General features: G+C 43.3%; 1 protein-coding gene across 1 annotated transcript in view; it reads left to right on the top strand.

Annotated features, from left to right (window-relative positions):
* The window catches only part of eea1 (early endosome antigen 1), a 43,871-nt gene extending 21,113 nt beyond the window's left edge, over positions 1 to 22,758 (top strand). Inside the window, exons 13-29 of the mRNA XM_056281581.1 lie at positions 8 to 127; positions 1,877 to 2,080; positions 2,368 to 2,568; positions 2,833 to 2,946; positions 3,103 to 3,258; positions 10,182 to 10,321; positions 10,473 to 10,803; positions 11,422 to 11,523; positions 11,606 to 11,800; positions 12,017 to 12,199; positions 12,534 to 12,719; positions 14,479 to 14,610; positions 18,396 to 18,581; positions 19,103 to 19,341; positions 19,646 to 19,766; positions 20,379 to 20,477; positions 20,653 to 22,758. Coding sequence (XP_056137556.1) covers positions 8 to 127; positions 1,877 to 2,080; positions 2,368 to 2,568; positions 2,833 to 2,946; positions 3,103 to 3,258; positions 10,182 to 10,321; positions 10,473 to 10,803; positions 11,422 to 11,523; positions 11,606 to 11,800; positions 12,017 to 12,199; positions 12,534 to 12,719; positions 14,479 to 14,610; positions 18,396 to 18,581; positions 19,103 to 19,341; positions 19,646 to 19,766; positions 20,379 to 20,477; positions 20,653 to 20,775 — 2,832 coding nt within the window. The 3' untranslated portion in view covers positions 20,776 to 22,758. The remainder of the gene's footprint in view (positions 1 to 7; positions 128 to 1,876; positions 2,081 to 2,367; positions 2,569 to 2,832; positions 2,947 to 3,102; positions 3,259 to 10,181; positions 10,322 to 10,472; positions 10,804 to 11,421; positions 11,524 to 11,605; positions 11,801 to 12,016; positions 12,200 to 12,533; positions 12,720 to 14,478; positions 14,611 to 18,395; positions 18,582 to 19,102; positions 19,342 to 19,645; positions 19,767 to 20,378; positions 20,478 to 20,652) is intronic.
* Positions 22,759 to 23,456: the final 698 nt, after the last annotated feature.

The following is a 23,456-nucleotide window of genomic DNA, read 5'->3' on the forward strand; positions in this document are numbered from 1 at the left end:
TTTCCAGTTGAAGGAGAGTGGCGGTAAAAATGTAGACCTGCAGCATCAGCTGGAGAAGGCCAAGCAGCAACACCAAGAGCTACAGGCACTGCAGCAGAACACCAACGGCAAGCTCAGGGAGGCTCAGGTGCTGCGATCAAAAAGCCATCTCAGTTTGATAAATTCAACAGCTTTGTACAGTCAATTTTCTTTATATAGCGCTAAATCACAGTTGCAGTCCCAGAGGGCTTCACGTACACACAGTGAATAAGTAGATACAGTAAAGCGACAATGGATGACACCCTCTATACTTAGACCTTCATTTCTGATAAGGGTAAACTATAACCATAACTAAAAAAAAATAAGGGAGAAACCTCAGGAATAACATCAGAGGAGGGAATTCCTGGGGTGTCCCGGTAGTGTAGCGGTCTATTCTGTTGCCTACCAACGTGGGGATCGCCGGTTCGAATCCCCATGTTACCTCCGGCTTGGTCAGGTGTCCCTACAGACACAATTGGCTGTGTCTGCGGGTGGGAAGCCGGATGTGGGGATGTGTCCTGGTCGGTCGAGGCACCTGTTCGGGGGGGAGGGGGAACTGGAGGGAATAGCGTGATCCTCCCACGCGCTACGTCCCCCTGGCGAAACTCCTCACTGGCAGGGGAAAAGAAGCGGCTTGTGACTCCACATGTATAGGAGAAGGCATGTGGTAGTCTGCAGCCCTCCCCGGATCGGCAGAGGGGTTGGAGTAGAGACCGGGATGGCTCGGAAGAGTGGGGTAATTGGCTGGGTATAATTGGGGAGAAAAAGGGGGGAGGTAAATAAAAAGAGGAGGGAACCCCTCTCTGGGACAGAAATGGGTGCCTTGTGTGCAATCCAGACAATGCGTAACAGATTTAGAAATGAAACACGTAATTACTAGTGATAGTGATGGCAAAACAATGCAGAAAAGAAAAGTGGACACTGGGACAGCACTGCATGCAGGGGCATGTTGAACATCCTCCCCAAAAGTCGGCACAGAATGGCACTGTTTCATTCGCCATCACCCATCTGGAAAAAGAATAGAGCTCTCATACACACAACAAACGGACCAAGACCCGTCATTCACACAACAGAGAGAGATTGCAGCGTGAGATTGACAAACAACATATTTAACCATTAAGCCAGCCAAGGACATAGATTAATGATAAAGAATAATGGTAATTAAAACATAATTTGTCAAACAATACAGATTTTGAAGAGCAGTTAAATAAAATGATTGCTAAGGGGTAACATCATGGGCTGCTGTAAGTTTAAAAGGAAGTGCTATTTGAAACGTCAGATCGCATCTGAAAGCTCCTTTCAGACATTTGGATTGGGTCTGTGTCTGAAAGTTCTGTAATTTTCCACAATTGACATTCTTAAGTCTATGTTCACGTTTCAGAGCGATAGGCCAGGTGTGCTTAGGCGTGAAACTTGGCAGGGCTTCAAGTGGTCTGCAAATTCTATCTGTTCAATCTTCACACAACTTCTTCTGCTACCATGGTGACCGCTCACTGGTCACCATGAAAAGCTATGAAGAAAAACTGACTGATCGTCTTTATTCGCATTTGTTCCACTCCTAGATTTTCCATTATAAAGACTTCCTGTTTATAATCCCATCCTTCTTTATGACAGGCAGCTTTTCACCCCATCTTTGACTTTTGATATTAGCGGAAAAGTTATGAATAACTGTGCTGCCCAATATGGTTGGACGACAAGTCAAACAAATTGTTTAATTAAGTTTAATGTTTCTGCTTTATACCCCATACCCAACATAAAGCCCCCCCCCATTAAAACACTTCTCTTTGAATAAAAATTCTCAAACAGCAACTTATTGTTTATAAATCTTTCTTTTTTGTGGCTCATGTCTTTGTTTTAGAATGACCTGGAGCAAGTGTTGCGTCAGATTGGAGATAAGGACCAGAAGATCCAAAACCTTGAGGCTCTGCTGCAGAAGAGTAAGGACAGTATCAGTCAGCTGGAGGCAGAGAGAGAGGACCTGTGTGGCAAGATCCAGGCTGGGGAAGGAGAGACAGCAGTTCTCAACCAGCTAAAAGAAAAGAACCACACATTACAGGAGCAGGTAGATGCACTAACACACATGCCCATAGACAGATACACACAAGGACACACACTCACACTCCTGCTGTCACACTATGGTGTCCAGAATGTAGACTCACCTCAGTATGATTGTGCAAAGGGCTAGCATGCATACACACCCACTTAAGAAGTGTATTGTCACAACTCAAAAGTGCACAAGTTAAAGAGTAGTGTTGTGCAACAAAAGCGTTCTTTCATATAAAAGATATAAAATAGAACAATCCTTGGTGTAATTTTTTTTAATCTTTTCTGCTTATGTGGAATTTGAAGGTGACCCAATTGACAGACAAGTTGAAGAATCAATCAGAGAGCCACAAGCAGGCCAGGGACAATCTCCATGAACAGGTTCAGGAGCAAAAGGCCCTGCTGCGGTCAGCCCAGGACCGAGCGCAGACCTTGGAGACCTCAGTCACGGAACTGACTGCCCAGCTCACAGAGAGCAAGGAGAAGGTGGCCCAGCTTGACACCCAGGTAACTCTTAAAAGCATACATGACTCCATCCATCCATCCATCCATTATCCAGACCGCTTATCCTGCTCTCAGGGTCGCGGGGATGCTGGAGCCTATCCCAGCAGCAAATATTGAATTGTAATTATTGTAATTGGTAAAACTTTAATGATTGTATACAGATCATCAAAACTACCAGATCTGTTGAGATTTACAGAGCCAAACATATTGATTCTTTTTTTTTTTTACAATGAGAATGACTATCATTCTGGTTTATTTTCCCTTCAGTTAAAAGCAAAAACAGAGATGTTGCTGTCTGCGGAGGCAGCCAAGGCTGCCCAGCGGGCCGACCTTGAGAACCACCTGGAGACTGCCCAACATGCATTGCAAGACAAGCAGCAGGTGAACTTCCTCTCAGGCCAACTGCAAGAGAGCCCCTTGTTTTCAGTCTTCAGTGTCTGTCAATACTGATCACAGTAGATTAAGAGAACATTATGTAAAAAACTCCTTTCCTCTCCTCACTTTCATTCTTCATTCCTGTCCAACTCTCTCTTGTAGGAGCTGGTTAAAACTCAGAAGAAGTTTGAAGATAATTGCCAGAGGCTCCAGGAGAGGCAGGACCAGTGTAGCCAGTTGGAGACCAGTTTGAAGGAGAGCAAAGAGAAACTGCTAGCCTCAGAGCAGCGCGTGGAGCAGTTGGAAGGCTTAAATAAGGTGAATGTTGAGTCTCTGGTGTGAGTGTGTTTCATACGTTGAACTGCCAGAGAACGTGTGTGCATAATCTTAATTTGTAAGCATCCAGTGGCAAGCCGTGACTGTTAAACCTAAGCCTTCGGTAAGACATAAAATCCCCCAATTTCGTCGTACAAATAACAGAAACGGCATCCTATGTATCTGATATTAGCGGATCATGTCAGTCACATCACTTGTCATGAGATGAGGTAATGCTTTTTGATTACTTGAAAGAGAAAACAGGATGACTTAAAGAACCAGTGTGTAGGATTTAGGGAGCTCTGTTGGCAGAAATGGAATAAAATATTCACAACTATGTTTTCATTAGTGTATAATCACCTGAAGATACGAATCGTTATGTTTTCATGAGCTTAGAATGAGCCCTTCATGTTTACATAGGGAGCGGGTTCTCTTCCACAGAGCCTGCCATGTTGCACCGCCATGTTTCTGCATTAGCCCAGAACAGACAAACCAAACTCTGGCTCTAGAGAGGGCCTTTCGCGTTTGTACATTGAAGTGGCAGCTTGAATTTGGTGGCACTGGCACGATGCACCAGCTGGAAGACTCAAGACGGCAAGACAAGGCGAATTTATTTATATAGCACATTTCAGCAACAAGGCAGTTCAGAGTGCTTCACATAAATCATACAAGACATTATTAAGAGAAGCAACATAAGACAATTAAAGGACATTTAAAAACCAGTAAAAAGAGTAGAAGTTACAGTGCAGTGTAAGATGAAAATCAAAAGCTTCAAGTTTTATTTAATAAAAGGCAGCGGCAAAGAGGAACGTCTTCAGCCTAGATTAAAAGAACTGAGAGTTGTAGCAGACCTGCAGTTTTCAGGGAGTTTGTTCCAAATATGTGGTGCATGAAAACTGAAAGCTGCCTCTCCATGTTTAGTTCTGACTCGGGACAGAAAGCAGGTCTGTCCCAGACCATCTGAGCGGTCTGGATGGTTCATAGTGCAGCAGTAGATAAGAAATGTGTTTTGGCCCTGAACCATTCAGTGCTTTATAAACCAAGAGCAGAGTTTTCAATCTATTCGGCATGGGAGCCAGTGTAGCGACCTCAGGACTGGAATGATGTGATCCACGCTTTTAGTCTTAGTAAGTACTCGAGCAGCAGCGTTCTGAATCAGCGGCAGCTGTTTGATCGATTTTTTTTTTTTTTTTAGAAAGACCTGCAAAGACACCGTGGCAGTAGTCGAGTCGACTGAAGATAAATGTATGGACAAGTTTTTTCAAATCCTGCTGAGACATAAATCTTTTAATTCTTGATATATTCTTCAGTAGGTGGACTTGTAGTAGTCATAATGTGGCTATCTAAATTCAGGTCTGAGTCCATGACTGTACCGAGATTTCTGTCTTGGTTCGTAGATTTTAACATGATCGATTGTAGCTGAGTGCTGACTTGTAGCTGAAGGCCACTGTAGGTTCACCGTGGGACGGGGGAGTGAGTGTTGGGGGATTCGGTTGGTTGCAATCTACAGCATCACCGCTAGGTGTCACTAAATCCTACACACTGGTCCTTTAATAAAAACAGGTGTGACGTGTGTAAAGTCATAACAGACCTATGAAACAAACAATTACACTGTTCAAGAAAAACCAGAAAACACTATAACAACATAATATTGACACAGTTTACATGCTGGTAAAGGGATGGCATTTTCACAATCAAAAAAAAAAGTTATTTTTGTAAACAGCACAATGTTATCCTCATGAACAGAACAACTTTGTTTTCATCAACAAAACAATTGCCTGTTTTCATAAAAAAATGTGATTTGGAAACAAGTTCATTCATTGCTGGAATATAGCATGTGATTAAAAAAATGTTGACCAAATTGTTTGCTAAAAACAGTATTTCCAACAACAAGGCTTTGTACTGTAGTTGTGGAACATTTCGACACAGTAGCTTGTAAGGCTATGAAAAAACCTCCGTAAAAAACCTGCAGTGTTCAAGGCTTATTATTACATACGTTACTGATATAAACATTATAAGAGAGTGTGTGTGTGTGTGTATTAAAAAAACAACACAGTGATGCTCATCAGATGAGGGTTATTTGAAGTCCTTCAGTCCTTCTTTATGAAATGGGAAATGATGACATCATGAAGTTTGTCCCTAACTTCTGATGGAGAAGAGTTTCTTTATCATTAGATATCAAGACCATTAGAGATCAAGACCGAGGCTGACAATCCAGCCTGTCGCAGATGTGTGTGGAATATGTCTTGATCTTTGATCCTCACATACAGCGTTACACTATACACAGTACACAACATACAGTGTTACACTATACACAGTACACAACATACAGCGTTACACTGTACACAGTACACAACATACACTATACACAGTACACAACATACAGCATTACACTGAACACAGTGCACAGAATATAGTGTCACACTATACACAGTACACTACATACAGCGTTACACTGTACACAGTACACAGAACATACAGTGTTACACTATACACAACATACAGTGTTAGACTATACACAGTACACAGAACATACAGTGTTACACTATACACAGTACACAGAACAGTTACAGTGTAAACATGGGTAGTTCTGTCATCATACAAATGGGCAGAATGAAAAGCCTACATGTGACCTGTTTTTCTTTCCTGTAGCATTTTTGTGTTGTTAACGGCCTTGGCAACCCATACCTTTAATTAGATTCTTCAGGGAGGAGTTAAGACAACCCATACCTTTAATTAGATTGTTCAGGCAGGAGTTAAGACAACCCATATCTTTATTTAGATTGTTCAGGCCGGAATTAAGACAACCCATACCTTTAATTAGATTGTTCAGGCAGGAGTTAAGACAACCCATACCTTTAATTAGATTGTTCAGGCCGGAATTAAGACAACCCATACCTTTAATTAGATTGTTCAGGGAGGAGTTAAGACAACCCATACCTTTAATTAGATTGTTCAGGCAGGAGTTAAGACAACCCATACCTTTAATTAGATTGTTCAGGCCGGAGTTAAGACAACCCATACCTTTAATTAGATTGTTCAGGGAGGAGTTAAGACAACCCATACCTTTAATTAGATTGTTCAGGGAGGAGTTAAGACAACCCATACCTTTAATTAGATTGTTCAGGCAGGAGTTAAGACAACCCATACCTTTAATTAGATTGTTCAGGCAGGAGTTAAGACAACCCATACCTTTAATTAGATTGTTCAGGGAGGAGTTAAGACAACCCATACCTTTAATTAGATTGTTCAGGGAGGAGTTAAGACAACCCATACCTTTAATTAGATTGTTCAGGCCGGAATTAAGACAACCCATACCTTTAATTAGATTGTTCAGGCAGGAGTTAAGACAACCCATACCTTTAATTAGATTGTTCAGGCAGGAGTTAAGACAATCCATACTTTAATTATATTGTTCAGGCCGGAGTTAAGACAATCCATACTTTAATTATATTGTTCAGGCCGGAGTTAAGACAATCCATACCTTTAATTAGGTTGTTCAGGCCGGAGTTGAGACAACCCATACCTTTAATTAGATTGTTCAGGCAGGAGTTAAGACAATCCATACCTTTAATTAGATTGTTCAGGCCGGAGTTAAGACAATCCATACCTTTAATTAGATTGTTCAGGCAGGAGTTAAGACAACCCATACTTTAATTATATTGTTCAGGCAGGAGTTAAGACAACCCATACCTTTAATTAGGTTGTTCAGGCCGGAGTTGAGACAACCCATACCTTTAATTAGATTGTTCAGGCAGGAGTTAAGACAACCCATACTTTAATTATATTGTTCAGGCAGGAGTTAAGACAATCCATACCTTTAATTAGGTTGTTCAGGCCGGAGTTGAGACAACCCATACCTTTAATTAGATTGTTCAGGCAGGAGTTAAGACAATCCATACCTTTAATTAGATTGTTCAGGCCGGAGTTAAGACAATCCATACCTTTAATTAGATTGTTCAGGCAGGAGGTAAGACAGGCACTGGGTGGTAGTGAAGAGTTGCTGGATGGCTGGGCAACCACTGCAGAAATAGTGAGGGAGAATTTAGGAAGGTACTTGGCATGTCATCAGGCCAGAGGAAGGAAGACAAGGAGACTTGGTGGTGGGATGAGGAAGTACAGCAATGTATACAGAGGAAAAGGTTGGCAAAGAAGAAGTGGGCTAGTCAGAGAGATGACGAAAGTAGACAGGAGTACAAGGAGATGTGGTGTAAAGTGAAGTGAGAGGTGATGAAGGCAAAGGAAAAGGCGTATGGTGAGTTGTATGACAGGTTAGACACTAAGGAAGGAGAAAAGGACTTGTACCGATTGGCTAGACAGAGGGAACGAGCTGCAAAGGATGTGCAGCAGGTTAGGGCGATCAAGGATAGAGATGGAAATGTGCTGACAAGCGAGGAGAGTGTGCTAAGAAGGTGGAAGGAATACTTGGAGGGCTGATGAATGAAGAAAATGAGAGAGAGAGAAGGTTGGATGATGTGGGGATAGTGAATCAGGAAGTGCAGTGGATTAGCAAGGAGGAAGTGAGGGCAGCTATGAAGAGGTTGAAGAGTGGAAAGGCACTTGGTCCTGATAACATACCTGTGGAGGCATGGAGGTGTTTAGGAGAGATGGCAGTGGAGTTTTTAACTAGATTGTTTAACACAAAGGGAAGGTTTACAAGATGGTTGTGAGACCAGCTATGTTGTATGGTTTGGAGACAGTGATACTGATGAAAAGACAGGAGGTGCAGCTGGAGGTGGCAGAGATGAAGATGATAAGATTTTCACTGGGAGTGATGAAGAAGGACAGGATTAGGAACGAGTATATTAGAGAGACAGCTCAGGTTGGACGGTTTGGAGACAAAGCAAGAGAGACAAGACTGAGATGGTTTGGACATGTGTGGAGGAGAGATGCTGGGTATATTGGGAGAAGGATGCTGAATATGGAGCTGTCAGGGAAGAGGAGAAGAGAAAGGCCAAAGAGGAGGTTTATGGATGTGGTGAGGGAGGACATGCAGGTGGCTGGTGTGACAGAGGAAGATGCAGAAGACAGGAAGAGATGGAAACGGATGATCCGCTGTGGCGCCCCCTAACGGGAGCAGCCAAAAGTAATAGTAGTAGTAGTAGTAGTAGTAATAGACTATAAGCAGTAGAGATGAGTGAATGCAAAAGATATAATATTTAGTCATTCCAAGTGAGAGATTTCTGCATAACATGTTTTCTCTGTTCTGCTGTCGCTGGTTTGAGGGATGAGAGTTATTTGGAAGTTGGTGACGTCATGTAATTTGTGTGATCTAATGTACCAGTCAAAATTAGAGAGAGACACACTTCTGTCAGCTATACCTTTGTCACCCTCCAGCGAGACAGTTCACAATACTTGCATCTTTGATATGCAAAGGAAGTCTACACAGAAAGAACAAGGTTATTAGAATTGCATATAGAAAGATGAACGCCAATATGCAGCACAGAGCTGTCGTCACTGAGTGTTTTGGTTCCCCTAATTCAACACTTAATGAACTGAAGAAGCTCACAACTGACGTCAGGAAGAGAACTGGGGATACGCTTCATTCCATTGCACACAACAACCAGCAGAGATATATACACACACATGTGACAACCACCCAAGCAAAACAAAAGAAAAAACACTGCATGGGGCAACTTTGCTGTCACTGGGCAATGACTATGTGGTCACAGTACAAAAACACAGAAAACCTGTCACATCCTGTATCTTGGATGACTCCTGTAAGGTCGGCCTCCATGTACTTTCTGCCTTGTACCTCACCATTTGGTGACTGGTTCAGCTAGCTTGAAGTTGTCCGTTTTTTTCTCTTTTTTTCTTTTTGACCCCCCCCCTTTTCTCCCCAACGGTACCCCACTCTTACAAGCCATCCCGGTCACTGCTCCACCCCCTCTGCTCATCCGGGGAGGGCTGCAGACTACCACATGCCTCCTCCCATACATGTGGAGTCGCCAGCTGCTTCTTTTCACCTGACAGTGAGGAGTTTCACCAAGGGGATGTAACATGTGGGAGGATCACGCTATTCCCCCCTGTTCTCCCTCCCCCCTGAACGGGCGCCCCGACCAACCAGAGGAGGCGCTAGTGCAGCGACCAGAACACATACCCATATCTGGCTTGCTACCCGCAGACATGGCCAATTGTGTCTTGCAGGGATGCCCAACCAAGCCGGAGGTAACACGGGGATTCGAACCGGTCATCCCCGTGTTGGTAGGCAGCGGAATAGACTCTCCGGACGCCCCAAAGTTGTCCATTTCTGGCTGTGTGACCTCTAGTTAATCTTCAGTAAAATAAGCATCTGCGGGTTCAAGCATGTACACCTGCACTGTGTCGACCCTGCCTGATGCTGCCATTTCTAGCAGAGCACTAACTAACTTTCGCTGAACACCGCGTCATTGGGTTGATTGTTTACATTGTTGGGTTGATTGTTTATATTGCCGGCAAGACACTTCTGTCACTCATCACGTGATTGGACCAAGCCCACACAGTCCTGACAGGTAGACTAGAGCCTATTAGGCAGTTGAGTGTATTTGAAGAGTAGCTAAACTCCAACCCCAAATCTGTGTGATACCTGATATCTAATAGTGAAAAGGAGGGTGCTGGCCATCTGCTATTGACTGGTTGTTGATGCCAGGTGATGTCACCATCTGTTGTACTTCATGCCAAAGGGACATCACCTGTAACTTTGTCTAGCCAGTTGCAGATGTCCAGTTCAGTACCTTGCTTTTCACTCTCAGATGTCAGGCGTTACACAGATTTGGGGTTTGGTTTTAGTTACTCTTTAAGTATATAGCAAACAGGGCTTTTTTTAAGTGAAACTTTGGTTAATGCTTCTTAAGTTGCACCTCCTTAATATCATATGTATACATTTCTAAGGTTTAAGCAAAGTTGGCAGTGGCTCTAAGTGTGTATGGTGTGTTAATCTGCCACAGAAATTAGAATCACAGGTGGCAGAGATGCAGGCTGCATGGGAACAAGCCCAGCAGGAAGTGCAGAAGCTCCAGAAGGAGGGGTCAGAGGTTAAGAGAAAGGTCAAGGAGCTCAAGCACCAGTTGGAAACTGAGAGAGTGGGGTAAGCCATACTATGACTTGAGGATGGAGCGATGCCTCTCTAGTTGTACCAATATGGTATTTTCTCATTTGTTCTATATTATAATGTAGTAGATTAATGAATTTAATGAATTACTTTTAACGTATCATACATGTGTTTTACCCTTGTTAAGGGTTGCATCTCTACAGGAGGAGCTGAAGAAAAAGGTGGCCAACATGAGCGACAGTCAGCAACAGCTGCAGCAGTGTGAGCGGGAGAGAGCTGCCCTGCAGGTTAACCTGGACAGGTTGACCCAGGAGGGGCAGGCACGGCAAGCTGAGCTAGACAAGAAAGTCCAAGGATTGACAACAGGTCTTCAAAAGGCCCAGCAGGAGAATGAGGCTCAAAGGAAGGAGCTTGCTTCTACTAAAGAGAGCCTTGCCAAGGCCAGTAAGGGACTCAAAGAGAATCAGAGCCTGCTAGACCAGGAGAGGAAGAACACAAAGACAGCCATGGAGGAGAAGGTACGTTCTTTGAGCCACAGCCTGGTTTAAAGCTGCTACAAGGAGTTATCACTATCAGTCACCAATTTATTTATCAGTTTATTTTTGATGCCTCTGTATAACTGATATAAGCAATGACACCATCAGCAAGAGGAGTAGGTATTGCAATGTAACGATTCCAAATGCTTATCTTGGGGTTGGATTGCCCACAAAATCTGACTAAACGGTTTACGGCGCACAGATGGGCTACATAGCCACTGTTACAGATACGTTACCACACTGCTGTATCGCTTCTGAACACCTGTTTCTCCAAACCACATCACTTACGCTTGTCTTCAAAACAAAAGCATCGCAGAATGACCGTAGATCTCTGCGACAAGAGGCAATGCTTCCGTGAAATGAAGTCATTCTTTTGTGAAACACAACCACTTTTGTCTACCGGAGTGCACAAAGTCAACAAAAATCCCAAGCTCCTCGTAGCAGCTTTAAGTTTAGCTCAGCTAATTCTAACATTTGTGCCTCACACACTGAGCGGTGTCTTGCAGCAGCGAGTAATGAATAGCCACTTTAGCACAACTGAAGTGCAGCTCCCATCTGTTCTTTGTACTGTGTGTAATCTCTCATCCTTAAACACCGTAGGAAAAGTCAAACGAGAAGGCCAGAAAAGAGCTTCTTAAGAACATTGAAGCCGTCACCCAGGAGATGAAAGAAGCAAAAGAGCACATGGAGAAAATGAAAGAGGTAAGCTTGCAGAAAAGGAAGCATTAATGTTACAAATTTAACAGTCTTAAAATAAAATCGCTTGTGTGTCTACAAATGTCAGACAGAGAAAGGCTTGAAGACACAGCTGGCTTCGCTCACAGAACAGCACTCGAAGACTCAGAAGGTGCTGAAAGAGAAGGAGACGGGTGCGCAGCAGCTGCAGGCACAGCTAAAGACAGCTCAGGGGTCCTTTGAACAGGATAAGAAGAAACTGGAGAGCCAGGTGGTTGAGCTACAGGATATTAATGTCAAGAAGGTATACCGCCTTTACTCCTCATACATACATAAATATAGGCCACATCATGCATGCTGTGAATACTGTCCTAATATGAACCACATAGCTACTCACAGTGACGTGTGGATATGTCTGTGTAGCTTCACTACAGTGTATTCTGTAGTGTAGTATGGTCTGTGTATGGAAACATTACATTTTAAGAGTGTTTATGTGTACACATTCTGCCCTCCCCTTCAGGCCGAGGAAGAGAGCCGGCTGAAGGTGCAGGTGTCAGGGCTGGACCAGGCACTGGCCTCAGAGAGGAGCCAGATAGCAGAGCTCAAGAAGGTCTTGGAGCAGAGCAAGGAGAGCCTCAGCAAGCTACAGTCTGATTGCTATGGCAAGGAGTCTGAAGTGTCTGCTCTGCGCCAGGACCTCAAGGTGGGTTGCAGGCAGGGGCTGATGGTGCTGATGCAATTGTTGTAATTTAATTTTGATCGCCAGAAGTGGTATTTATGTTGCTAGGAAGGGTGCAAAGTGGGGGTACTTGGTATAGACAAAGCTATGCAAAGGCTGAAGCAGGGTGTTGATTGTCCTGGAAACATAATGGCGGTCTGCTATTAAACTGATACATATGTATGTATGTGTTTGCAAAGTTCCTGGAAGTCAACAGTTTCAGTACAGTCAACAGTTTCAGTTTCAGTAAAAGATAAAAATCCCCCACCTGCCCTCATAGCTAGTGAATGACCCCCGTGTGGCCTCTTTTTGATATTAGTTGTCAGATGAGAAGCTGAGCCTAGCACAGGAGGAGCTGGTTGCTAACCGGACCCATCAGACAGGCTTAGAGGAGCAGATCCAGGAACTGAAGACAGGCCGGGCTTCCTTGGAGAAGGAGTTGGCCAAACAGAGTCAGAGGCTTCAACAGCAGGACCAGGCCTTGGAGGAGTTACAGAAACAGCAGGTTAGACCAGTATTATAACGCTACACACACACACACACACACACACACATATATATATATATGTTAGGGGTGTGTCAGTGTACAAGAAAATAAAACCATAACCGTTTAATAAAATCCCTAACTGATAAACGTAAAAGTTTTATATATATATATATATATATATATATATATATATATATATATATATATATATAATGCGTGATAACGTCATCATTCTTTGCTGCGTGACAAGCACAAGCGCGATTGAAGCATGGGATGGCGGCTAGTAAAAATCTGCGACACCCCATGTGGGAGTTTGGATTAGAAAGCATCTCAGCGGGATCTAATCGCATCGAAGGTTTACGCGGAAGCAGTAAGCTCCCAAAAAAAGAGCAAGTTTCTAACGCATACTCATCCAGAGATATTCGATCTTTTGTAAATGGTGTAGCCTAGTTATGTCATACGACATCAGCGACCTTAACAGCGGTGAATCTATGGAATAATAAGGCTACAGCGACCTCTAGCGATATAGCGCCGACATACTTTCAAAATTCACAGAAATCCTGAAACGTGTACACGTTTAAACGGCAAACATTGCACCGTGTAAACATGTACAGATTTTAGTACACGTTCACATCCCTAATATATATATATATATACACTACCGTTCAAAAGTTTGGGATCACCCAAACAATTTTGTGTTTTCCATGAAAAGTCACACTTATTCACCACCATATGTTGTGAAATGAATAGAAAATAGAGTCAAGACATTGACAAGGTTAGAAATAATGATTTGTATTTGAAATAAGATTTTTTTTTACATCAAACTTTGCTTTCGTCAAAGAATCCTCCATTTGCAGCAATTACAGCATTGCAGACCTTTGGCATTCTAGCTGTTAATTTGTTGAGGTAATCTGGAGAAATTGCACCCCACGCTTCCAGAAGCAGCTCCCACAAGTTGGATTGGTTGGATGGGCACTTCTTTGAGCAGATTGAGTTTCTGGAGCATCACATTTGTGGGGTCAATTAAACGCTCAAAATGGCCAGAAAAAGAGAACTTTCATCTGAAACTCGACAGTCTATTCTTGTTCTTAGAAATGAAGGCTATTCCATGCGAGAAATTGCTAAGAAATTGAAGATTTCCTACACCGGTGTGTACTACTCCCTTCAGAGGACAGCACAAACAGGCTCTAACCAGAGTAGAAAAAGAAGTGGGAGGCCGCGTTGCACAACTGAGCAAGAAGATAAGTACATTAGAGTCTCTAGTTTGAGAAACAGACGCCTCACAGGTCCCCAACTGGCATCTTCATTAAATAGTACCTGTTAGAGCCTGTATGTGCTGTCCTCTGAAGGGAGTAGTACACACCGGTGTAGGAAATCTTCAATTTCAGCTAGAATGCCAAAGGTCTGCAATGCTGTAATTGCTGCAAATGGAGGATTCTTTGACGAAAGCAAAGTTTGATGTAAAAAAAATCTTATTTCAAATACAAATCATTATTTCTAACCTTGTCAATGTCTTGACTCTATTTTCTATTCATTTCACAACATATGGTGGTGAATAAGTGTGACTTTTCATGGAAAACACGAAATTGTTTGGGTGATCCCAAACTTTTGAACGGTAGTGTATATGTATAAGCTGATGATTGCTTATGAGATGAAACAAGCTTGTACTGTCTCATAAAGAATTTACTTGACTCACTGGATTATACACACACACACACACACACACACACATGAATGATGTGTATGACTGAGTACATGTACCTATTCACTGACCCAGGGTCTGGCTAAGGAAGAGTTGGAGAAGGAAAAGAGAAGAGTGGAAGAATTCAGCAAGGCCAAAAGCAACCAGGAAAACAACAATGCCAGACTGTCTGCTGAACTCAAAGCGCTCGGGGAGAGGAATGAAAAGGTTAGATCCTTGTTTTTTTTGGTTTTTGTTTTTCTGACGCTCTTTCACAATAATGTTTTATAATTACAACGCTCACTGTCACATCTTCAAACATTTGTATATTCCAAACTGACTGTTTTTCCTTTTCAAAGAAGGTTAAATCAGTTCATCTGGACACAAGTTTTATTGACAGAAACGTTTCATCACTCATGTAGGTGACTTTTCAGAAACGTTTCATCACTCATGTAGGTGACCTCTTCAGAAACGTTTCATCACTCATGTAGGTGACCTCTTCAGAAACGTTTCATCGCTCATGTGAGTGACCTCTTCAGAAACGTTTCATCACTCATGTAGGTGACCTCTTCAGAAACGTTTCATCACTCATGTAGGTGACCTCTTCAGAAAAGTTTCATCCCTCATGTAGGTGACCTCTTCAGAAAAGTTTCATCGCTCATGTGAGTGACCTCTTCAGAAACGTTTCATCGCTCATGTGAGTGACCTCTTCAGAAACGTTTCATCACTCATGTAGGTGACCTCTTCAGAAACGTTTCATCACTCATTTAGGTGACCTCTTCAGAAAAGTTTCATCCCTCATGTAGGTGACCTCTTCAGAAACGTTTCATCGCTCATGTGAGTGACCTCTTCAGAAACGTTTCATCACTCATGTAGGTGACCTCTTCAGAAATGTTTCATCACTCATTTAGGTGACCTCTTCAGAAAAGTTTCATCATGTAAGTGACCTCTTCAGAAAAGTTTCATCCCTCATGTAGGTGACCTCTTCAGAAACGTTATATCAATCATGTAGTTGACCTCTTCAGAAAAGTTTCGTCACTCATGTAGGTGACCTCTTCAGAAACGTTTCATCACTCATTTAGGTGACCTCTTCAGAAATATTTCATCACTCATGTAGGTGACCTCTTCAGAAACGTTTCATCACTCATGTAGGTGACCTCTTCAGAAACGTTTCATCACTCATTTAGGTGACCTCTTCAGAAATATTTCATCACTCATGTAGGTGACCTCTTCAGAAACGTTTCATCACTGATGTAGGTGACCTCTTCAGAAACGTTTCATCACTCATGTAAGTGACCTCTTCAGAAACGTTTCATCACTTATGTAGGTGACCTCTTCAGAAACGTTTCATCGCTCATGTGAGTGACCTCTTCAGAAATGTTTCATCACTCATGTAGGTGACCTCTTTAGAAACGTTTCATCACTCATGTAGGTGACCTCTTCAGAAAAGTTTCATCATGTAAGTGACCTCTTCAGAAAAGTTTCATCCCTCATGTAGGTGACCTCTTCAGAAACGTTATATCAATCATGTAGTTGACCTCTTCAGAAAAGTTTCGTCACTCATGTAGTTGACCTCTTCAGAAACGTTTCATCACTCATGTAAGTGACCTCGTCAGAAACGTTTCATCACTCATGTAGGTGACCTCTTCAGAAACGTTTCATCACTGATGTAGGTGACCTCTTCAGAAACGTTTCATTACTCATGTAGGTGACCTTGTCAGAAAAGTTTCATCACTCATGTAGGTGACCTCTTCAGAAACGTTTCATCACTGATGTAGGTGACCTCTTCAGAAACGTTTCATCACTCATGTAAGTGACCTCTTCAGAAACGTTTCATCACTCATGTAAGTGACCTCTTCAGAAACGTTTCATCACTCATGTAAGTGACCTCTTCAGAAACGTTTCATCACTCATGTGAGTGACCTCTTCAGAAACGTTTCATCATGTAAGTGACCTCTTCAGAAACGTTTCATCACTCATGTAGGTGACCTCTTCAGAAACGTTTCATCACTCATGTAGGTGACCTCTTCAGAAACGTTTCATCACTCGTGTAGGTGACCTCTTTGGAAAAGTTTCATCCCTCATGTAAGTGACCTCGTCAGAAACGTTTCATCACTTATGTAAGTGACCTCGTCAGAAAAGTTTCATCACTCGTGTAGGTGACCTCTTCAGAAAAGTTTCATCCCTCATGTAAGTGACCTCTTCAGAAACGTTTCATCACTCATTTAGGTGACCTCTTCAGAAACGTTTCATCACTCATGTAGGTGACCTCTTCAGAAACGTTTCATCACTCATGTAAGTGACCTCTTCAGAAACGTTTCATCACTCGTGTAGGTGACCTCTTCAGAAAAGTTTCATCCCTCATGTAAGTGACCTCGTCAGAAACGTTTCATCACTCGTGTAAGTGACCTCTTCAGAAAAGTTTCATCACTCACGTAGGTGACCTATTCAGAAACGTTTCATCGTGTAGGTGACCTCTTTAGAAACGTTTCATCACTCATGTAGGTGACCTCTTCAGAAAAGTTTCATCATGTAAGTGACCTCTTCAGAAAAGTTTCATCCCTCATGTAGGTGACCTCTTCAGAAACGTTATATCAATCATGTAGTTGACCTCTTCAGAAAAGTTTCGTCACTCATGTAGTTGACCTCTTCAGAAACGTTTCATCACTCATGTAAGTGACCTCGTCAGAAACGTTTCATCACTCATGTAGGTGACCTCTTCAGAAACGTTTCATCACTGATGTAGGTGACCTCTTCAGAAACGTTTCATTACTCATGTAGGTGACCTTGTCAGAAAAGTTTCATCACTCATGTAGGTGACCTCTTCAGAAACGTTTCATCACTGATGTAGGTGACCTCTTCAGAAACGTTTCATCACTCATGTAAGTGACCTCTTCAGAAACGTTTCATCACTCATGTAAGTGACCTCTTCAGAAACGTTTCATCACTCATGTAAGTGACCTCTTCAGAAACGTTTCATCACTCATGTGAGTGACCTCTTCAGAAACGTTTCATCATGTAAGTGACCTCTTCAGAAACGTTTCATCACTCATGTAGGTGACCTCTTCAGAAACGTTTCATCACTCATGTAGGTGACCTCTTCAGAAACGTTTCATCACTCGTGTAGGTGACCTCTTTGGAAAAGTTTCATCCCTCATGTAAGTGACCTCGTCAGAAACGTTTCATCACTTATGTAAGTGACCTCGTCAGAAAAGTTTCATCACTCGTGTAGGTGACCTCTTCAGAAAAGTTTCATCCCTCATGTAAGTGACCTCTTCAGAAACGTTTCATCACTCATTTAGGTGACCTCTTCAGAAACGTTTCATCACTCATGTAGGTGACCTCTTCAGAAACGTTTCATCACTCATGTAAGTGACCTCTTCAGAAACGTTTCATCACTCGTGTAGGTGACCTCTTCAGAAAAGTTTCATCCCTCATGTAAGTGACCTCGTCAGAAACGTTTCATCACTCGTGTAAGTGACCTCTTCAGAAAAGTTTCATCACTCACGTAGGTGACCTATTCAGAAACGTTTCATCGTGTAGGTGACCTCGTCAGAAACTTTTCTGTCAATAAAACCTGTTTCCAGATGAACTGATACATTTTTCTTTAAATTTCTTACCTGGATTATTGAGCATGCATCAAGACATATTTGTCCTTTTGCTTTTGAATAAATAATAAAGCAGTGTGTGTCATACTTTTTGGTCTTTCGTTCACATTGCATCATGACATTTAGCTGACGCCTTTACCTACCTGGCTTTAGAGCGAGAGTGTGAAAACTTAAGCTTCACTTCAGCAAAATCACAAGCACAGTCGAGTGCAGAGATCAGTGATTTCTTGCCGTCACGATACTCTTGTGGTCAGAGAAGAGATTTCAGAAATGTTCTAGTAAGGAAGTACAATGACATGAGAGTGGATATCGTTCATTTGGGAGAGGATTTCATACTCCCTCATTTAACTGTAAAACTTTATTATTATTTTTTTGGGTTCAGTTGCATTTCTGCTTATTTTTTAGGAACTGGGTGACTTGCGGGAAGCCAAACAGCTGTTGATTCAGCAGAAGCTGGAGGTACAGGGTCAAGTGGAGGCGGTAGAGGCTGCCTTGGAGCAGGAGCAGAGAGCACACCAGGCCACCAAAGACGGCATGGCCCGGAGGGAGGAACAACAACTTGCAAAAACCAACGACATCCAAGCTCAGCTGGTAGGATCAGCCACCACATCTGCTAAAAATCTCTCGCCCATAATGCCGCCGCCATACACATTGCATGGAGGCGGCATTATGTGCAGGCAAGGCGAGGCAGCATTATCAGCAAGAACACTCCTACATTCGTACCGACTAAGTAGTCTGTAGTCAGATTAAGCCTTTCGATTTATAAAATATTAGGCTTTTTGAGCTTGTTTATTTATCCATTCAAATTTTTTAATTTAAGTTACTCAACTTTTCGTGCGAAACATTTCCCTGTGGAAATTAAATTCAGAAGGTTTGAAATGTAGAAAGGATAGGATTGATGAGGTCACAGTTCACTTCAAGTTCCTCATAGACTTGTACCGAACTTAAAATTCAGCTGAAACATGCGTAAATATTCTTCAGAAAATGTGGCCTTTTTAGTTTGGCCAGGATTTCTATCAGTCTGTCGCTGAATTTGTTGCATTTGAATGAACGGATCACAATCCATTGGATCACTCATGCTAAATCATCCATGCCTCCCTCCCTATAAAAAGGCGGCAGAGAAGCGGGCTAGAGAGGAGCAGGTGAAGCGTGGGGAGGAGGCAGAAGCTAAGCTGGGTGTGCAGGTGACCGCTCTGAACGAGAACGTGGCTACACTGAAGAGGGAGTGGCAGGGCAGCCAGCGGCGTGTTGGCGAGCTGGAGAAACAGACAGACGAGCTGAGGGGAGAGATTGCAGTGCTGGAGGCCACCGTCCAGAATAACCAAGATGAGAGACGGGCCCTGTTAGAAAGGTGTGTCTGTACATTTTTTTCCAAGCATCATCGCTCAGGCATGGCACATGCTATAAACTACACATGCACAAAATAATATAATAATATGAAATGTTTTCATTATATTGATGAGTGGCCTTTGATATATGTATATATATATATATATATATATATATATATATATATAAATGGGGATGTCAAGCCTGAAAACAAGGTGCTTTAAAGCCCCCACGGTAGAATGTGGAAGGCCTTAGAGAGGGTTTTTGAAAAATCCCTGAACCATTTGTTTGCGTTTATGTTGGCACCCTCTATGTTACGCTTTTAGGTGTGTGAAAGGTGAGGGTGAGATAGAGAAACTGCAGGCCAAATTGGTGGAAATGAAAAGGAAGCTGGATGATACGACAGCAGCCATGCAAGAACTGGGCAGAGAGAACCAGTCGCTGCAGGTAAGACCCATCGTGACACTGGACCTCATATTGGAGTCACACCAAAGAGAGATGGCGTCTTTCTATGAGACGCTGGCAGTCTGGTATTGAAAAGCCATTCCAGGGTCCGCGGTGGTGTAGCGGTCTAAGCATCGGCTTTGTGTTGATGCAGTTGCCCACTGGGGACCGGGGTTCGCACCCCGGTCTCGTCAGGTCCGACTATGGCCGGACTCGATGAAGCAGCAATAATTGGCAACGCCGTCTTGGGGAGGGGGGTGGAGTCGGCTTGTGTTCGTCACATGAATGCGTCTCTATGTGTGTGGGAAAAAGCAGTGGTTCGGCCTGGAGTTGCCTTGTCGCGAAAATGGGGAGGCGACTCCTTCGAGACTGCCGGCCGGAGAGATGCAGTTGGTGAACGCATGCAGTACGAGGGTGGGAGTTTTAACTAAAATAGAGATCGATTGGCCACTAAATTGGGAGCAAAAGGGAAAAATCAGAAATAAATTTAAAAAGAAAAAAAAAGAAAAGCCATTCCGTGATACAAACACAAGAGCCCGTCTGAGAAATGTTTAATATGTGTACGTATCAAGACAGATGCTCTGATTGTGACATGTGGCATTGGTCTTTTTTAAGATCAAGCAATCACAGTCTCTGACCAGGAAGTGGGCCGAGGACCACGAGGTGCAGAACTGCATGGCCTGTGGGAAGGGCTTCTCCGTCACCGTCCGGAAGGTTAGATTTGAGTTATACCTTCAGTTTTGATGAGTTGAACTAGTCACACACAACCAAAGCCATACAGAATGTGCCTAGTGAAAATCACTGCATTGAGATTTTTAACGTGTTTGCTGTGCGTCTGCTGAGATGCTGATACAATCTGTGTGTTTCCTCCCAATTTGTGAAAATCCAGCACCACTGCAGACATTGTGGAAATATCTTCTGTGCTGAGTGTTCGGCCAAGAACGCCCTCACACCGTCCTCAAAGAAGCCTGTGCGGGTGTGTGAAACGTGCTACGAAGAGCTTCAGGGCTGATCTCTCAGCCCTCTACCCACCCTCTCTATCCCCCAGTGGACAGAGGGAAGCGTTACGTTCCATATTCAATGTGCACTATAACTGACAGACTCAGTTGAATGATGCCAGCCCCCCATGACTACAACTCTTCATCTCTGGCTCCCGTGTGAAAAGCTGCCGTGTTGGGAGGCTTGGTCTGGGGACCAGTCATCCTCACACAGCCCAAGGTTGAAAAGATGCATGTTTGAGGCTGCATAGGAACCACAGCTGAGCCAGGGGAGGGAGCAGGGTGGGATAGTCCGTATCTGTATTGTGCCTTTGCTGCTCTTGTGGGCTGCAACAGAGTGGAGACAGGGAGAGCTGAACAGCACCATCCATTTCCTCTCATCCACGATAACTACCATTTTGCTTTGGCACTGTAAACCTCACAGCTTTAGTGGTTGGTGTAAGTGTTGATGGTCAGTGGTTAGGAGGGCTAAGCCGGGGAATAACACTGAAAGTGCTTTTTGGAAGTAATTTGTCATAGTGAATGTTATAATGGTGTTTAAAGTCACTGCTGCCCTACAGGTGTTGAGTAAATAAGTGTTTATTTGGTTCAAGAAACGTCTTCAAATGGTCTGTATTGTTCATTATATTTGTTGTGTGTAAATGTCCTGAGTATCTCTCCTCTAAATAAGATATCTGAAGCTACAATCCTGGAGACTTAAATGCATACAAGAGTCCTTTCCCATACTGTCTGTCGCCGGCGTATTAAAGGCAAGCGCTCAGCCATGAGTCTGCAAATGACGAAAGTGTTTGCAGCGTCCCGTTTTGATGACTTGTGTTGGGTAGGATTTAGAGAAATGACGGCGCGCCCAGTCTTATATGTTTTAAACATGGCAGCCGAGTGCAGAAGCATAAGGCAGGAAGCGGTAAGTCAGAAGAGAAAGCGAGGCTGATGTTGCTGGCAGATATGGCGAACCGAGCTCAGAAGACGATGCTGCAGCATCAGGTGTTTTTTAGTGCCGACGCAACAGCACGGACAACCTCACAGGCGGGTCTCTGGTTTGGAGTGGTCAGCAACTGCTGTATTTACCGTTGGTACCACACTGTAGGTGTCAGTAAATGAAAGACAGATCTTCAGGATTGTACTTTTAAATAATCAAACAAATAATACCTTTGAACACTCAACCCAAACCAAGTAAAAGCAGCAACTACTGCCCTTCCCTTTCGCCCCTCGGACTGTTTCAGTACAGCTTTTCTTCCTCTCACGCCACCATACTTCCTTATTTTAGATACTCAGCAGTTATACATGGCGATGGAAAAATATTTGCCATCATTATGGTATTTTAATTGATGTCGCTTGAAAATTCAGCATGAATTTAGCGATTTGCAAAACTAAGTTGCAGGCATCTTGTTATTTCTGTCATGCCACATCAGCGTTTCCAGGAAGGAGGATGTGGCACCACATCGGCCACCGCTGTACAAATAACCCGCCTAACTGAGCTGGGACTGGTGAGAGGCAGTAGTTCGACTGTTGGGCTTGGTGTCCCGGGACCCGTTTTGTGTTGTGATGATACGAACAAAAGGGAAGTGCTTACTTTTTTCGAGGATGTGTTGGGAATCACATTTTATGACTTTACAAATGTAGAGCTACACTGCACTGCAGAGAACACTTTGAATATATGTAAATGAGTATGAATCATTTGGAAGCTGAGGCAGTTGCACGGTTTGGCCTGTGGGGGCAGAGTGGTTCAGTCGTCGCCCCTACCCCATGACCAAAGAATGTCTGCGGGAGTCTGTAAAATGGGGAAATATAGGCAAGACAATAGCCTTGATTTGTTCACCTCTATTTTTTCAGTATTTTTGTTAAAGAATTCTATTTGCTTTTCTCCGAGTTGTTTTAATTCAGCCCTTAATTTTATTGGCGGAACATTTGACAGATTTTTGTAAACATTTGCCTTTGTTGTTGCTGTGCTAACCATTTATACAAAGAGGAATGAATCTTTTTCTTTTGTTATAATTTCTTGGAAATGTTGATGCTTTTTTTTGTTAACTCTGATGTTGCAGCCACTAAAGATGCTCGTGTGTTTGGTTTCTTATGCTGCCTGTCTCCACTCAGCAGCATCCACTACTGCTGCAGCTGTGTGTCCTGCTTGCAAGCAATAACTGTGGCTGTGTGTGATGTGGTTGTACGATCTGAGTGTTTTGGTCTAGTAGCTGGATGTGTGTACAGTAGCTGGACGTGTGTGCAGTAGCTGGACGTGTGTGCAGTAGGATGGATGTGTGTACAGTAGCTGGACGTGTGTACAGTAGCTGGACGTGTGTGCAGTAACTGGACGTGTGTACAGTAACTGGATGTTTGTACAGTAGCTGGATGTGTGTACAGTAGGATGGCTGTGTGTGCAGTAGGATGGCTGTGTGTACAGTAACTGGACGTGTGTACAGTAGCTGGATGTGTGTACAGTAGCTGGATGTGTGTACAGTAACTGGATGTGTGTACAGTAGCTGGATGTGTGTACAGTAACTGGATGTTTGTACAGTAGCTGGATGTGTGTGCAGTAGGATGGATGTGTGTACAGTAGCTGGATGTGTGTGCAGTAACTGGACGTGTGTACAGTAACTGGATGTTTGTACAGTAGCTGGATGTGTGTACAGTAGGATGGCTGTGTGTGCAGTAGGATGGCTGTGTGTGCAGTAGGATGGCTGTGTGTACAGTAACT

Source organism: Lampris incognitus, chromosome 6 (assembly GCF_029633865.1).
Source record: "Lampris incognitus isolate fLamInc1 chromosome 6, fLamInc1.hap2, whole genome shotgun sequence".
Lineage (NCBI taxonomy): Eukaryota > Metazoa > Chordata > Actinopteri > Lampriformes > Lampridae > Lampris > Lampris incognitus.